Below are 18,957 nucleotides of genomic sequence, written 5' to 3'. Positions count from 1 at the left end.
CTGCACGAGATTCACTTTGGATCCACAGATGTGAGTAGGAAATACAAGGAAGAGCAATGAGCACTGTGCAAATAGATCCAAAGAGTTGAGGTGGAAAGGGTGTGGTGAGAGAACTGAGGAGGCTCTGGAGACAAACGGCCGGCAGAACTGAAAACATAAGCATTGTGTATGCTTCCTCTTTCTCCTCCCCTTAATGAGACCTGACTTCTTCTGTAGAAATGAAAAGACTGATTCTAAAACTCATGTGTAAATAAGGCACTGAGTGTAGTCAACTCTGGAAAAACAACATTCACTATTCAAAATTAGCTACAAATTTCCAGTAATCAAAGTAGTATGGCAAAGGCTTGAGAGTAGATGTATAGTTAAAGGAACAGAACTGAGTTCCAGAAATAAACTCATATTTACATTAAATAGTACTTAACGAGGATGCTAAGATTGTTAGTGGTATTTAGTAGGTAACAGGCAATCTATTTTTCTTTTGTAAGCCTTGTTTTGTTTTTTGTAGTAATGGGGACCTGAAAGATTTGCTCATATAAATAAAGTTGAACCTGTAACCTACACCACATTAAAAAGTTATCAGGAAGACAGAACGTGACTAATTTTCTCACTTATGTAGAATCTAGAGGTAGGGTGTGGGGTGTGGGATGTGCGTGTGCGTGTGCATGCGTGTGTGTGTGTGTGTGTGTGTGTGTGTGTGTGTGTGTGTTTATATGCAGAGAAAATATTTATTTTGGGGAAATAAGGGGACCAGTCAGATGGATTGGATGAGATACTGAAGTGAAGGGACAAATAAAAGTTAAATCAGAATAGATTAAAAAAACTATACATATATAATATACTAAGCTATAAAAATGTTAGTAGATAGGATCCAGTCTTATGATCTTTGATCATAAATTGGTTTCTTATACCATCCAAAAAATTGAGCAACAATAAAAATTAAAATAGACAAGTGTCATAAAAAACGAGAAACTCCCTTGTGTTTAAAGGAACACCATTAGCTCACAGCTTATGTGAGTGGACAGATCCAGCTATTAGGGAACCTAAGGCAGAATTATATAAACTCAGTAGCACAAAATGAAACTGGTAAAATAAATATAGCAAGATCATTTTTGTTGTTCTTACTCTACATACTAAAAAAAAAAGGAAAAAAAGCAAAAGTCAAGGAAGTAAAGATCAGTCCAAAAACTTCCAGAAAATTGTGTCAAATTCTGTATCTGGTAAGGGACTATATCCAGTGCATTTGCATAGACAATTCTACAAAGATATGCAAATGACCAGTAACACATGAAAAGATACTCACATTATCACAATGCAAATTAAAATCAGAATGAGAACTGGGGATGTAGCTCAGTGGTAGAACATTTACTTATCATGCACAGGGCTCTAGGTTCAATCCCCATTACTTCAAAAATCAAAATAAGGCCCCCAAAAGCACACATACAACAAGATACCATTTCGCAACTGTCACCGGGTTAACTACAGTCAAAAAGAAAGACAATATTGTGAACAAAGATATTTAGAAATAAAAACAAAAACAAAAAACTGATATATAGCTATTTAGAACAGAATCAATCAAGCAGTTTACTCAAAAGGTTAAAAGCAGTTATCATATAACCTAAAAAATAAACTCACTATAACTTAGCCCAAGACAAATAATATGTAATAGGAGAGAAAATTACTATCTTTTCCTTACCTATGGCAGAGTTAATGGCTGAGACCAACGCACAGACTAATAAGAGCAAAGCAAAAGCATTTAGAATATTATACAATGTTATAGTCCACATTTATGCCTGGTAGAATAACAATTTAGCTCAAAATTAAATTTTAAATTAAACATGGTACCATTTTTAATGTGATTTACTAGCAAAATTGTTCTTAGTATCATATCTTAGTGAAGAAATATATAAAGGCTTCATTTCCTGACTTACCAAAAACAAAAATGAAATACTTTATTATTTAAATTACAAAACTACAAAACCTCAAATCACAAAAATAACAGTATATAAATAAACCCATATACACAAGGAAATTTGAAAAGAGAGAATTTATCTCAGATAAATAAATTATTAAATCTGATAAGGTATTTTTTAACCAAGAACATTAAGGAAGGAAGTGAGACACAGATTTTTATCAATTCACAAAGTTTTAAGTCCAATTAACTATATTCAAGGGACAAAAATGAAAAAAATGTTCAACCAAAAGCAAGAGCAAACCAGCAAACTAATAATTTAAATGCCACAAAAATTCAAACGATAACTAAGTAATCATGTAATTATAATTGAGCACAAAGAAGCATCACTTAGGCTCATAAAACCATCAAATTCCTAAAGGTTCAACTTTCCAAGAAAATAATAAAAATAAAACAAGCATATCAAGACACGATTACCCCCAATGGCTCATTGGTTCTCTAAGTCATTGAACTGATCACATACGTGCACTTGATGGATCCACTCCAGCTTATCCCTCTCCCCGGATGAATATTCAATCATAAGTCTGCACACAAGACGTGCACATATGCACATACACACAAATATCCATCTGGGTATCCGCGACGGACACATTCATGCATGCACTGAGGTGTTCCTTCCTCGCACACACAGACTTTCACACTCACCAGCCTTATTTGTTTCTGCTTTTCAATAAAGTGCATGATAAAGAAAAATGGAAATTTATGGGGAAATAAATTAACAAAAATCTCAAGACAAAGAAAATATGACAGAAAGATGTTATATTCTTAAATGATGCTCAAAAGGGGTGGAGGATAGTATAAAGAATATTCAAAATGTTTTATCTTGTAGAAAGACTTTACTCTTTCCCTAATTCCAAAGAAAACCGTAGAACCATAAGTATTTTTAACTGTTTTGTGGATGTTTTTTAAATGTTGATGTTAAGAAAAGAGTCTCCAAAATGTACTGCAATAAATTCTAGCCCCATTTTAAAAAGTAAGCCTTAATTTAAAAAACCCAAACCAATGGTTCCCAGTATATTTTTCAAAACATACTTTATTTCAAAAGCAATAGCCTTTATTTTTTAATGATTACATTTTAGGATAACTATTTGAAGTCAGTTTCCTGCTTTGCAACATCAATATTTAAAAAGCTATGGGTCTTAAGTGAAAGAATATAAATTAATGCTGGTCCCTACTGGTGGATCTGAATAGATAACTTGTTATTTAAGGAAAAACATATAAGCTTCCTGTGAGACGTGGACCCAGAACAGCGGCATGGACTCGGTTCCTTCCTGTACCTTTACTTTCGCATCCGCACTGTGCTTTTCTTCCCTCCAGTGTGCCTCCTGCATCCTCAGTTTCTCCAGGTCATTTAGCAGGTCAGTGCAGCGTGCACGGACCCTCTCGTTTTCCTCCTCCAGGTTTTTTATAAGCAATCTGTTTTGCTCTTCTTTACTCTGTACACACTCCTTGGCGTCCTGTAGAACGGTACCATAAGGGCCGATAAACAAGAAATAAAAAAGGTGAGAACGAATCAGCAAACATAAAGTGCAGTTTCACCCTCGCAGCGGCTTCTTCCATATTTGATGGCCAAGGTCACCTGTGTACTTTATCGGCCCTCTTTTCATGCAGGTGCATGGGTCATATTTTTTCACTGGATGACAGCTTTGATGAGTACACATTTGCAAAGAGCCCATTAATTGATCAAGCTGCCTTTGATGCTGTCCCCAGCTATTTTTGAGACCCACACAGACATATCCTCCCAGACCTGGGTTTTATCAATTAATAATGCCAGTCCCATCAGAATCTAATTACAAGAAGCCACATATTCACACTCCTACTTTCTTAGCTCCATCTCCATCATTAACTATTTATCTGTAAGTTATAAAGCTCCACGTCTTAGCTTTAAAGCATCTTTATCAGAGTTTTTGCATGTGAGAAAACTGGTACAGCAAGGCCTAAGGCAATTTTCTGGCAAGCTTGTCACTTTCTGTGCCACAGGGTCTTGCAAAGCTTCAAGGGGACTTCAAAGCAGAGGCACTGTGGGGCCATGCACAAGCCAACACACCTTAGCTTCTTGGCTTTTATCTTTAAATTTCTTCTGTAAATCACTGAATTCTTTCTTCAAGAAAGCATTTTCTTCATCAACCAGCGTCTTCAGCTTTACAAGGTCATATAGCTCCCGGTTTAGTACTGCTTCAGTCTACGGAAGAGATTAAACTGATCATAAGTTGGCATGTCCAAGAAAAGACAACGTATTTCATAAAATTTATATCTTCGTTGTCAAGGATAGGACCAACTAGCTTTCACAGTCAAGCCAGCAGCACCTGCTTGGTTCCAGCGCCATATCCACGGACTCGCCCTGGGAATGTGCAAGAGTGTACCAGTTTATTAGCTTAAGATGAAAAACACATTAAACACTTAATACTAAGTACTAAACATACACTAAAAACAAACACTTAAGTGTACAGAAAGAAAAAGCATCCCAAAGTGTTATCTAAAAATCTAATAAGGAAAACATGCATATTAAAGTAAAATAGAACCATTCTCTTACTGAGTAATATTTAGAAAACACATCTAGAAAGACGACAGTGGTTTTCTGAATGGATGCTGCCACTTCAGTCACTCATAACCAAAACTCCACAGCCTGCTACTACCCACTTCCTAACTGTCTCTGACTTTTTACCACCTCCATTCTTCCCCTTAGCTCAAGCACTTGCTCTCTGGCCTCATGCGTATTTGAAGCCTACAACACAGACCCAGCAGTGTCCACATTTGGCTGCAACCAAGAAGCAGACATGACAATAACAACAAATGCTAGGAATTTGTTGTTGAAGTTCAGTCATTTGTTTGTTTATTTGGTTGGCCGTCTTAAGCAGAGTACTCTGTAGCCCTAGCTGGCATGGAACTTACTACATAGGCCACGGTGGGCTCCAGTTCATGGCCATCATCCTTACTCAGCCTTCCAATAGTAGAGAATATAGGTCTATGCCGCTGTACCTGGCCTTGTTTATGTTTTAAATAAAAATTTTAATAGAAACTACCCTTTACCTCTGTATAACACAGATGCTCAGACCGCTGAATATCTAATTATCTCACATTTTAGTATCTATGCCTTATTAAGCCCTCTCCAAATGACTGGAGGTTATGGATGAAAACTAAAGCAAGATTCAAGATTCAAAGGTAAAATGAATGGCAATTAAATGTGAGGAATGAGATAAATAGCACCGGGGCTCTGCTGGGGTGGGTGGGGGCTGTACTGTTAAATATCGCTTTTATTTAACTTCTACTAGAAGTTGTAAGACACTGAATCCACCTAAACCAATGTACGAAGTTGGGTTAAATGGAGGAAAAAGACAAAGGCGGAAGCACTCTACACACCAACCCAAATAAATTCTGCAACGTCATACCATCTTTAACTTCCCTGTAGGTCTCTCATCCTCAGCTCCGCGACCATGCTAGAAGGGACATCTAGACTGCAAAGGACATAGCTTGTTTGTTTTCTGTTTTCTATTTAGTTTAAAGAAAAACATATTTAATGTTATATAGTCTGCCTATTTTAACATTATTTATATTAAATCATACTATACATGTTCTGTGTGTTGGTATTTTTGCTCAATATTTCCTCCCCAATCCACCCATGTAGATGGATATAGTTGCGATCTAATTCCTCTGGTATAAAACATGGCTCCATTTTGAACACACTAAGATATATCCTCTTTGTCTCACTACACGGTTTTTTGTTTTCTTTTTTTTTTTTTTTCGGATCTGGGTACCGAACCCAGGGCCTTGCGCTTGCTAGGCAAGCGCTCTACCACTGAGCTAAATCCCCAACCCCACGGTTTGGTTTTAAGAGAAAGATGAACACAGACAATGCAGTTATAACATTCTTAATCATGTCTCACATACACATGTGAATACTACTTTTTAAGTAGAGTTTTTCAAACTATAGAGTTGTGTGTGACTATCCTCTGAGCCCAGGAACTGATGGCATGGAGTGGTCAGCTGAACCTGCTTGTCACATGACTATCCCAGCTGGGCTGGCTGACTACCCCACCCTCCCCATGGAGGTTTGGAGAGGATCATGAGGCCTTCCTCTTATGCACAACTCAGCCTTAACTGCACATGGCCTCAGGAAGGAGCTAGTATACAGGCAAGGGGAAATTAGGGGAGGGAATTCCATCTGTGTGGCCATAAAAACGCCACTGTGTCTGCTATGTAAAAGCTTTGCAGGCACAGTCTCCTCTGTGAGGAATACCCACACCCCATAAGTAAGCACTCACCAATGTCTATAAAGAAGACTAAGGAACCATTGGCTGCCCAGAGTAAATGTTCTGTGGTAGAACTCCACCTGACTTTATCCCTGGAACTTCAGGAGGTGGAATGAGCATTGCTTATGTCGCCCCAGGAAGGAATTTTAGCAACAGAAGTACAAACTCCAACTAGCTCATTAGATCAACTTAGTCAGCAAACCAAGGGTTGGAAGACAATGAAAGTACATAGAAAATATCAAAAGATATACACAGATTCTCAGCAGGAAAACCAATATTCACAAGAACTATAAGTTCAAAGATGATAAGCCTTAAATACCTTCAGAAATAAAAATGTCTATGCCCTGTCCTTCCAAAGAAGTAATAGAATTAAGAGTATCCTTCATCTATTCTGGAATCAGTTTAAAACCTAAAAAGGGCTGCATACCAAGGATTTCTCTTGGCAGGAGCTAAACATTACCAGGTACTTACAACATAAAGGACATGAGGGGCAAGCACATCTGTGAGAAACTTACTATTTAAAGTTTGGCATCTGTCTGAGTTAGTAAGACATAAAAACAGGCATAGATGGAATTTGTAAATCATAACACAAAGGTTGGTTATTGGCTAGCTCAAACTATCATATGCTGATAACAGGTTGGACATGCAATATTCTACTGCATAATAAGCAATTGTACACAAAGATGAATTTCTTATAGAAGGCTGATAAACTCTAAAACGTTTATAATTCTGAAATATTAAAAATATTTTCCCAATGAAAAAGATCCAATTTAAACAGAAAAATAGAGGTAGATGCAGCTATAATCAATTTTATAATTTGGCTTTATGAAACTTTTGCAGCATATCTTTCTAGGTACAGTAAATTTCTAATAGTCTGACATGAGTTCATACTAAAATAGCAAACAGAACTCAGAGGAACCATAAAGCATAAAGGGCAACAAGACAAAGTATGTCTGAAACAAATAATTTATTATGGACAAGCCAAGAAATGAATAATTTAAGTCATGGTCGAGAGAAGCCTATAGAGTAAGTATGGATTAGGAACAGCACACAGCCTGAAACCCTACTAGGCAGTGCTGGAGTACAGTTAATTTACTATTAACTATGAACCACTTTCAAAATGAAAATAAGAGCTTTAATAACACAGAAAGTGATGGAACCACTACAACTAACACAGTGATAAAGAACAGAGGGGCAGGGGGAGGGAAACTAGACACAACTGAAAACCAACACTCGTGTCTCTGCTTCCCGGAAGGTAGGAAGAGGGATGCATGCTAAAGGGCAGTCAACACTTAACTAACTGCAGTAAGCTAGCTATCAGAAGCCATGCTGTTTCCTCCAACAAAGAAACTTTCACGGCATAATTCATCTCATAATTAGTAGTGACATAGCTATAGTCAGCCAGGGGATTCTTGCCTGTTTGGGGAACTTTCTAATTTTGTCTTTGTTTCTTAGCTAACTGAGTTTTGTAGAAATGTTTACTTACATTTACATTTAGTTTGGTTGTTGATTTTCAGAAGTCTGAAACTGAGTGGACACTAATGCAGCCCACATCCCTGCTGATGGTTCCTGCTGTCTTGGAGGGAGGAAGCCACTGGGGTCTAACTTTGGGGTGTCAGACATGTGATAGAGGGAAGGAGACACACCTATCACTTCTGTAGCTGAAGCAGTACCACTGTCTCCATGCATGGACAACCATGACTTCTTCAGCTGCCACAGATACTGTATTCCCCATCACCACTTCAGTGGTCTGCATATTTGCTGCTGCTGCTGCTGCTGCTGCTGCTGCTGCTGCTGCTGCTGCTGCTGCTGCTGCTGCTGCTGCTGCCACAGCCATAGCAATCCATTCAACCCTAGCAGCAGAAGCTTCTGGAGCTATCAACAGCTTCCTTCCTAACTTTCTAGAATTTTCCTATAGTCTTCCACTCATCATCCAAGTGCTGATGGGCCCAACAGGCATAAGCAGACTGGTGTAAAAAAAAAAATGTACTACAAGCAAATAGCAATCAAGATGTGTGTAGAAATTCTTCAGATGTGTGTAGAAATTCTTCACTTGGGATGGATCCTTAGGTGGTCTCTGGATGGCATTTCCTTCAGTTTCTACTCCTCTCTTTGTCCCTGCATTTCCTTTTGATAGGAGGAATTCTGGATTAATTTTTTGAGGTGGATGGGTGGCCCCATCCCTCAGCTGGGGGCCATGCCTATCCACTGGATAAGGTCTCTACAGGTTCTATCTCCTTTTGTTGAGTATTTTGGTTAACACTGGGTCCTGGGAACCTCGTGGTTCCCTGGTATCTGGGACTTTCTAGTGGCTACTCCCAGTTCCCCCTTTCCAAATGCTACACACCTACTTTCAAATTCCTGACCTTCTGTACTTCTCCCCCATCTCCTCCCATATCTGAACTGCCCCCCCTTTCCCTCTTCTCTCTCCCACTTCCCCCTCTCCCTTTGATCCATCCCATCTGCTGACCCCAAACCCAGACACTACTGCTGATGCCAAGAAGTGCTTACTGTCAGGAGCCCAGTAAAACTGTTCCCTGAGAGGCTTTGCCAGAGGCAGACTAATATAGATGTGGATGTACACAGCTAAACATTGGATTGAGCTTGGAGACCCCAATGGAGAGGTTAGGGCAAGGACTATAAGAGCTGAAGGGGTTTGCAACCTTATAGGAAAAACAATATCAACCAACCAGAACCCCCAGAGCTCCCAAGGACTAAACCACCAACCACAAGAGTACAAAGCAGGGGACTCATGGGTCCAGCTAGGTATGTAGCAGAGTATTGCTTTGTCTGGCATCGCTGGGAGGGGAGTTCCTTGGTCCTGTGGAAACGTGATGACCCAGGGTAGGGGAACACTAGGGCACTGAGGCAAGAGTGGACGGGCAGGTGGGGGAGCACCCTCATAGAGGCAAGGGGGGAGGGAGGAGGAGATAGGGGGCTTGTGGAGGGGAAATTGTGAAGGGTGATAAATTTAAAATGTAAATAAATAAAATAACCAATAAAAAATGAAAAAAAAAAGAAATTCTTCAGTTAACAGTGAACTTTGGACTTTACCAGCCTGGCCCTTTTGCCTACATAAGCTTAAATCCTCATGTCTTCACAGAGTTAATTGCCCTATATACTAGCTGAAAAATTAACCCAAATACTCTACCTTTTTACTCTTTTAATCAAGAAAGGTACAGTGCCCTTAGCTGAACAAGTAGCATTTAGTGATGGTAATACTGATGGCTGACAACACAGATAGCAGGTAAAGAAATGAGTGCTCCCAACACTGAGAGCTGAGTGTCCCAACACTGAGCGCTGAGTGTTCCAAAACTGAGAGCTGACCAAAAGAAATTGCATGGCATTATTTATTATTGATTATGTATGTGATAACATTAGATTTCACTTCTGTGACTATAAATTATGAAAGCTAAAAATACCCAGCCTAACATTCTATCAATTTGACTAGACACATAGTAAAGACTTGAACTCTAGGAAATGGCATTCTAATTGCTACTGTATTTCACAAACTATAAATCCTGGTGGGAAAAGTTACTTAACAGTATTTAACACAACAGCAAAGACTCAACAGTGGGACTTCCCAGTTCTAGTCTGACAGAGAAGGACTTCTAAAGCTCTATTTCCATGCTCACAAGAACAAAGCCTAAACAAAATGAAAATTCACAGTTCTAAGATTCATCAGAGAGCCGAGGTCTCTGGGCAAATCAATATTTTTCCAAAATGAGGAGACAGAGAAGAAATACAGACAAAATCGATTTCTGGGAGTAGAAGACCAGAGCAAGAGCTCCACAGGAGCCAGTAGGAGGCAAAAGAGCCTTAGCTGTCTAACAGTAATTACTGCTAGGGAAGGCTGGGGCATCTGAGACTGCAGAGCTCCAGGAGGGCCAGATGTGGGCGGGGAGGAGGGACACACACTTTCATACACTTCCCCTAACGCTCACCAGAGGATGGCTATGGAATAGTTCATTCCAATGCCAGTAAAGAGGGGAAACACACTGAGTTTTAAAAAATAAATAAAAAAGACATGTGCCACAATAAATAAATAAATCATAAAATATTATTTTCTATTTAATTAAATCAATTTTTATGGAAAAATATGAACTCATAGAATTCACACTTGCTAGGCCAAAACAGAGTGGGCCAATGAACTGTCTCTAGTAAAGATAAGTGGGAAATATAAAGTCATTTATGAAAGCACATGAGATTTTAATAATATATGCTAATCCTAATTATCAACTTGACTGAGTGGAGAACTACCTAGGAAGTGAAAAGCACACTCCCAGGCTATGTCTACGAGGGCATTTCGAGGTAGAAGGATCCACCCTGAAGGTGGGTGGAGAGGTTCTGTCTGTCTTCTGGAGACCCAGATGGAATCAAAGTGGACAAACTAAAAGGAGTCAGCACTGGCATTCTCTCTCTCTCACCCCAGCCACCACACGGTGACCTGTGTGTCCTTCACATTCTCTCTCACCCCGGCCACCACACGGTGACCTGTGTGTCCTTCACATTCTCTCTCACCCCGGCCACCACACGGTGACCTGTGTGTCCTTCACATTCTCTCTCACCCCGGCCACCACACGGTGACCTGTGTGTCCTTCACATTCTCTCTCACCCCTGGCCACCACACGGTGACCTGTGTGTCCTTCACATTCTCTCTCTCTCACCCCGGCCACCACACGGTGACCTGTGTGTCCTTCACATTCTCTCTCACCCCGGCCACCACACGGTGACCTGTGTGTCCTTCACATTCTCTCTCACCCCGGCCACCACACGGTGACCTGTGTGTCCTTCACATTCTCTCTCACCCCGGCCACCACACGGTGACCTGTGTGTCCTTCACATTCTCTCTCACCCCGGCCACCACACGGTGACCTGTGTGTCCTTCACATTCTCTCTCACCCCGGCCACCACACGGTGACCTGTGTGTCCTTCACATTCTCTCTCACCCCGGCCACCACACGGTGACCTGTGTGTCCTTCACATTCTCTCTCACCCCGGCCACCACACGGTGACTTGTGTGTCCTTCACATTCTCTCTCACCCCTGGCCACCACACGGTGACCTGTGTGTCCTTCACATTCTCTCTCACCCCTGGCCACCACACGGTGACCTGTGTGTCCTTCACATTCTCTCTCACCCCTGGCCACCACACGGTGACCTGTGTGTCCTTCACATTCTCTCTTACCCCTGGCCACCACACGGTGACCTGTGTGTCCTTCACATTCTCTCTCACCCCTGGCCACCACACGGTGACCTGTGTGTCCTTCACATTCTCTCTCACCCCGGCCACCACACGGTGACCTGTGTGTCCTTCACATTCTCTATCTCTTACCCCCGGCCACCACACGGTGACCTGTGTGTCCTTCACATTCTCTCTCACCCTGGCCACCACACGGTGACCTGTGTGTCCTTCACATTCTCTCTCACCCTGGCCACCACACGGTGACCTGTGTGTCCTTCACATCCTCCTGGCCCAAATGGGCCAAAATTTCCAAAACTGAACCAAGGTGAACATTTCTGCCCTTAAGCTGTTCTAGTCAAGTATTTGTCAGAGTAACAAGAAAGATTATAGAAAATAGGCTCTAGGAGTAGAATCATTTCTATGGCCATGTGTCAGACTGTTTGGAACTGGTATGTGGGAGAAATCTGGAAAGGTGTGGAGATGTGAACTATGAGACTTATATACTGCCTGCTGCACTGAGAAGGCAGATTAGAGATGTAGACTTTCCTATAAGGAGAGCCTTCCTACACTAAAACACTCTATTCTGCAGGGCTGCTCCTTAAGACAGAAGATAAACAGCTCAGAGTAACTTCAAGAAGCCCCTAAAACAGACCATATTCAATACCAACACTACCATCACCCAAAACACCACCAGCACCACCAAGAGTGCATGCCAATCTTTAAAAAAGCCAATTTGCAGAGAAGACTCTCAGATAAGCCAGGCTGCAAAGAAGAAGCAGAGATGAATAGAGCAGCTGGGAGAAGTGGAAGGCTCAGACCAACTGAGCCACCTGAAAAGAACATCTAACGTCTACTGAGCTGCCTACAGGCTGGGCAGTGCTTCCCAGGTGTCCAGCTTTTGTGAGCTGTCATCTATGCCAGGTGAGCTTTGCTGCTGCAGCTAGCTGTCTTTAAGTCATTTCTGTTCCTGCAAGCAATCCCTGGCTGTTATTCCTATAAGTAACCTGAGAAAGCTCATTGGTAACCACCATGGACTTGGGGGTTATCCATACTTTGGTCTGTCATGGGTTGCTTATCTTAGGTGAGTAGACATGTACTGTTGTGTCTTCCCAGGGAAAATCTTGTCATACAACAAGACCATAGAAAACCTCCAATGTCATAAGCAGTTTGGGCAAGAACTCACTCAGATCAGATACTGAACTCAGAAGGACAGTGCCCATGATGTGTCACAGACACAAGAATTCAAATGGGAATTTGAACAGAGGAAAGCTGTGTTGTATTCTCACAGGGAGTTTAATTCATCTGTGTCCCAAAACTTTGGAAAAGCTATGCTTAAAGTGGCAGGCTAACTAATCTGGTGAAGCAAGTTCCCAGCACAGGGTGACAGCGTGGTTATTGCTATTGCACAGAGTCAGGCCTACAGAAAGAATTGAGAGCACAAGGATTTGAAGAATTACAGTTTGACAACAAATGAGCATGGTGAAAAACAGGGCCAAGAAATCTGTGGATAAAGACCGGAGACAACAGGGCTCTTTCACATTGCAATTAGATAAGAGAAAAGATGGGTAGTGTCCCATGAATTAGCTCAGCTCCACCAAATTCAGGATCAGGTATGCAGAGGTTTTAACTCATTTAAAACACACAGATTTAGGATAAAAACTGTGTGGCCCTCTGCTTGGACGGGACCACTTCAGGAACAGTTTCCCTGCATTCCTAGTCACTTAGAGACTGCTACATCCATGATGTAAGGAGTCAGGACTGTTGCCTAAGCTGAAGACATGTCTAACATTGCTCACATGACATAGTTATACACATATACAGAATCCAAGAATCATGGAGTCATGCAGGTTCTCACCCAGATTTTAAAGGAGGGCTAGGAAGCCAACCTCTGTACAGCAATGCCACTATCCCTCTGTAGTGGATGAATAGGTTTGGTCCCCATAGGCTCAGATGTTTCAATGCTTGGCCCATAGAGTGATACGATTAGGGGGTGTGTCCTTGTTGGAGGAAGTTTGTCACTGTGAGATGGGCTTTGAAAGCTTCCCCCAGCTGCCTGAGGATGCCAGTCTTCTCCTGTTTGCCTTCTGAACAAAATATAGATCTCTCAGCTCCTCAAGCACCATGCCTGCCTGAATGCTGCCATGCTTCCTGCCATAATAGTGGACTGAACCTCAGAACCTGTAAGCCAGCCCCAAATAAATATTGTCCTTTATAAGACTTGCCTTGGTCATGGTGTCTGTTCACAGCAGTAAAACCCTCACTAAGACACCCTCCAAAGAGCCTGGAAAGAGTAATGCATGACTTCCTGAGAATAAAAACAAAACCTCAGTGTAGATCTCAAGAAGGTACATATGCCTGAAATACATACTACGTGCCCAGGGAAAGCTACACAGAGAGAGCCATGTGGGCTGTGGATGGCAAAGATCCAGAGGTTGGCATGACTGCCCACATCCTTTGGGGCCCAGATCACACCATCATGTGACCCAGCTGGCAAGAATGAAGCTCCAGGACTTACTGTTTTCCGTACTTATTTTCATCTTGCTGTAGTCGCATCCCTCTTTTCTATACCCTATTCCTGTATTTTGGAATGGGGATGTTTATTCTGTGCTACTGTATATTAGAAGTCTATAATTTTCTTTTTCTTTCGATTTGTAACAATTTTTTCCTGGTGCTGATGATAACGATTTGAACTGAGTCTCTCTCAGAAGAGACTTTGAACTCGGAGCTCTGAATAATGCTATAGTGATACTATAGTACTAAGACTACAGGAGCTCTTGCAGATGGACTCGCTATATTTGGCAAAATGACCTAAGAGGAGCCACTGGAAACAAGGTGGAATGGGATGGTTTGAATGTGAGATGAACTCTTACAGGCTCCATTGGATGGAGTTTGGGGTATAGGGAGAGCATACACATAGTTGTACTAATAATATTCTGATTATGCAAGTCATGCAAATGATATTTAAATTTTGTTTAATTGTCTGATTTAAGTTTTATGTAAAAGGGCTGTAAAAATTCAATAATGTAAATTTTCAAAAGATAAAATACAATAGTAGTAATTATTGTGAAACTTTTCTATAACCAAAACCATGTAAAATATATATCAGAAACACATAATAATGTAGCAAAAATAAAAATACAATAAAAAATGAATAATAAATACTATTTTAAAAAACAGCACCTTGTTACACATTTGAATGACTGTATGTCTGATAGCTTTAGAAGACAGATAGTAGGGAATACATGGCAAAATAATGAAAGATTGGCTACAGGCATTTCAAAACAATGCTTTCACACAGCAACTCTGGTATTCTTACTGAATAATATAATAGAAACTTCAAATATTTTTAAAGATCTACAACGCCAAGTAAATACAAGGTTTGATATTCTAATTAATACAACCTGCTCCAATTCTTGTATTTTCGCATCTTTGACTTGTAAAATTTCCAGAACTTTTCTGTCTTTGGCTTCAGATTTCTGTTTTTCTCTAGAAACAAAAGAAAGAGTCTATTAGTCATGATTTCTAGGTATTCCTATCATTCCTGCTGCGTTGTTTCCTGGTGCTAAGGATCAAGCCCAGGAGCTGCCACTGTCTGAGCCCAGAACCACTCCTTTAAACATCCACATCCTACTAATAAACATAGTTTAAAGTATAAAGAATTAAATTGTCTTTTGTCAACAGCCCTTTCAGAATTAATCAAAAACCATATGGCAAGTGACAGCAAGTTAGCACTGCTGACAACTGTGACAATTTCATTTCTAGAAACAGTTTAGTTTCAAGGTGTAGATAGATGATAATCAATGTGTAAAACATGATTTAATCTTGGTGCTATCTAGTAGACACACCTTATCAGCAGGTCGGGAATGTAGCATGTAGTATTCAATACTGGGTAAGATAACTGCATATTTTTATCTTCAATCTGTATTACATGCTTATGTTAATAAGATCAGTTTTACTTATTTATTAAATTCTTTTAAAACTATAAACAAAAATAAATCTGTAATATGAACAATATTAATGAGATACCCACCCATGACGCCACAGAGAAAATGATGACATTAAAATATTACTTCAGTCAAAACAAAGGATTTTGTTTCACTGGGGAACTCTAACATAGTCCCTAAAATTCCAGAAGTTGCAAGACTTGGATGAAGGAGCAGCATTTTTAAGACAAAATTGCTGAGAATGTTTTATAACTAAGTAGTTCTCATAGATGAAGAAAAATTTAACAGAATAATTTAAAAATGAAAAAGAAAGTCATGTCCAGCACACTAATTTATCGTGTGTCGAATCACTATTATTAAGTGCTGCCTGCACAGGACTGACACAGAGACACCAAATCCCACAGCAGACAGGGTGTGGTCAGTTTCAAGGCTTCTGAGCGGAATGGTGGTCTTTGCCATTTGGGACAATATTCTGTAGATGAGATAGCTCCATGTGATGTAAGATGTCATTTCAGTTTGAAGTTTCCTGTTTATACTTTGTCCAGATGACACATATACTGGAGAAAGTGGGGTGTTGAAACCACCCACCTTTTGTTTGGTGTTAACGTGCATCTTTAGTTCTAGTAGTACACTTTTATAAAATTAAGGTGCTCTAGAGTTTGCTGCATATATGTTTAGAATATTTTCTTGATTATATTTTCCTTTGATTAGAATAAATTACTCTTCTTTTACCTCTTCTGATTTACTTTAAAGTATATTTTGTCAAATAATAGGATAGCACATCTGCTTGCTTCCCAACCCCATTCGCTTGGAATATTTTCTTCCATCCTTACTATTTAAGATGGTGTCCATCTTTAAAGCTGAGATGAGTTTCTTATAAACAAACAACAACAACAACAAACATGGAGGTTTGAAATGGAGACCATGACTATTAAAGTTAATGATATTATGGAAAGCTGTGTGTTGCTGGCAGTCATTTTGTTGGGTTTTGCTGATTTTGTTCTTAGTTGTCCTTTGTATTGCTTTCTAGGGTCTTCAATGCGTATTCTCCTCTTAAACTGGAAGTACTGTTTACAGGATTCTCTTCAGGGTTGTTTTGGTGAGCATGAATGTGTTTATGCTGTTTTCACACAGGGCATCACATAATAAATGTTATTGTGTGAGGACAGACTTTAGTGGTTTTTTTTTTGTTTGTTTGTTTAGTTTGGGTTTGTTCATTGACTGGTTGGGTTTTTTGTTTTTGTTCTTGTTTTTAGGGGTTTTTTTCCTATTGATGATAGTAGATATCACAAAAATATACTCTACTTTTGTTGAAATATCATGTTTTGCTAGTATATGTTTGTTTAATGTATAGCTCCATACAATTCTTCATCCAGGTAAAAAGCAGTGTGAGTAGACAGTATTACCAAAATGTGATTTTGGGTAAATGACTAAATTCCAAAGTACCTCACCATTGCTCACCATTTCCAAATTAATAAAATCGGGAAGGAGGAAAGCAAGTGAATGACAACACAAAGCAGCAGCATGGCAGACCAAGCAACAGGAGAAAACGAGTAAATGAAGAACATCTAGAAGGAGGGAGTGACCACCCATGTCAAATACTACACATGTTAAAGTAGATGGATGTTCTTCCTGAGGGCTGGGTTCAGGAAGGTTTGGGGCCCTAGTAATCTTCATGAGAGACTCAAGAAGGGTGGCAAGTAAGACTGTCACCTGGGAGAGAACTAAAGGTCAAACACAAGTCTGCCAAAGTCCTTCCAAAGAATTCTGTGTTGTTTTAGAAAAAGCAAGCAGCCTGCCAAGATGTGCCGGCTAGTGGTAGTCAGAGAGGCAGAGAATGTTATATGTGTATGTGTCTGTGTCTGTGTCTGTGTCTGTATGTATATGTGCGTGTATGTATATGTACTTGTGTATATATGTGTATATGTGCATATATATGTATGTGTATGTGTACCTATATATGTGTGCATATATGTATATATGTGTGTATATGTGTATGTATATATATATATATCATTATTATAATAGCTGTAAGAAAGACACTAAAGGAATGATCTGTCCTCCCAACCTTATGAGTATACAAAAAAGTTGCCACTGAGAAAGGCAGCATTCTTGTTTGCACCATATGTTTGGATCTGCTAACTCAAGAACAGTGAGAGATAGTGCTGTTTTTTTGTCTGTTTGAACCACATGAGTCTGTTTTTTTTTTTTGTTATAGCTAGAATATAAGGCACAAGATTTCAAGTGTTTCAGATACACACTAAATTCTACTTCAGTAACAATCATTTACATGGCTATAAAAAGACCATGGAATATAATACTTTAGTTATAAACCATAAACAGTATACAACATGTAAAGTCATACTTTATTGATATATTTTATGACCAAAATCTAAAATTTACTATAATTTTGGAATGAAAGAAAATAACAACTCAAGATATTAATGGAAATTAGTCCAAAAACTTTTCTTCTGGCACAGAATAATTAATGTTTACAATACAATAAAATGTTCCCATCAGAGTACTCTGCAATATGTACATGAACTTGTTACATAGAAATTATGGTCTAAAAAAGATTGTTTATAGGATCACCAACTTATGCAGATAATTCAATTAATACACAGTCTACATATGTACAAGACATTTTAAAAGGATCAAAAAAAAAACCCACTGTCAAGAAGTTGATGATGATCAATGACGGAGACAAACTCCTGTTTAGCTAATTAGAACCACTGATGTGCAATAATGATGTGAACTAAGAATATCTGCAGACTTCTTTAGGATGAAAAATGGAGTGAAGAAAGCCTGTCAGATGTGTGCAAGTTTAAAGCTCCAACCACTTTTCCCAAGAGCACCGCCCATGGAAACACTTACCACTGCTGCACTCAGCCACATGTATTACCGTGCTAACTTGCTGCCATTTTTCTAATCTAGAAAAACTGAGAAATTATTCTAAATCATTAAGAAACAAATTTTTATTGTTTTATAGACCATGCCATATATTATACAATATGACAGGATCATATTTTCTGGGCTTGAGCCCATTTTTAATGAGATGTCAAAATGAAATATTAGGGCCTAAAAGAAACATTTAACTGGAAATGAGATAATGATACTGGTATGAATTAGAAAACAAAGAAAATGAAAGAACAAAAGTTACTGAGGTTTATTGTTCTTAATTAACAGATACATAATAATAAAGAACAAAATACAGCTACCTGAACTGTTTACTCTCACCAATGTAGCTTCTCTTAAATACACATTTTACATGTGGTACTGGCTTTCATTATCAAAATTATCCCCAATTTCGAGTAACACTGAAATTCTAAAACAGTAAGATTGATAAGAACCAAAGTTTAGGAAAATGAGACTTATACTGTTGTCAAATTCTTTATCCTCACAGCCATGGAGTGAGCCGCTGATGGGAAGTGTGTCAATAGGCTACTAAGAAAAACTGATAAGTAGCTGCAAAACATCTTATACAGGTTGTATCTCACAACAAAATCATTGTTAAATAAAAACGTCCTAACACAAACAAGATGTCTGTTTCAATGTGTTGGAGGAAGTTATATTTAATACTTGTTTATCTTTTACATATAATTTCATTCTG

General features: G+C 39.4%; 1 protein-coding gene across 18 annotated transcripts in view; it reads right to left on the bottom strand.

Annotated features, from left to right (window-relative positions):
- Cntln (centlein) overlaps positions 1-18,957 on the bottom strand; it is a 281,691-nt gene that overhangs the window by 209,814 nt on the left and 52,920 nt on the right. For all 18 annotated transcript variants that reach the window (XM_063288373.1, XM_063288380.1, XM_063288375.1 and 15 more), the window contains exons 3-5: positions 14,805-14,889; positions 4,017-4,151; positions 3,247-3,426 (exon numbers count right to left, since the gene is read on the bottom strand). In XM_063288373.1, coding sequence (XP_063144443.1) covers positions 3,247-3,426; positions 4,017-4,151; positions 14,805-14,889 — 400 coding nt within the window. The remainder of the gene's footprint in view (positions 1-3,246; positions 3,427-4,016; positions 4,152-14,804; positions 14,890-18,957) is intronic.

This window comes from Rattus norvegicus, chromosome 5, assembly GCF_036323735.1.
Source record: "Rattus norvegicus strain BN/NHsdMcwi chromosome 5, GRCr8, whole genome shotgun sequence".
NCBI classification, from domain to species: domain Eukaryota; kingdom Metazoa; phylum Chordata; class Mammalia; order Rodentia; family Muridae; genus Rattus; species Rattus norvegicus.
Note: the sequence above shows the minus strand (reverse complement) of the source record. Positions and strands in the feature narration are given on the sequence as shown.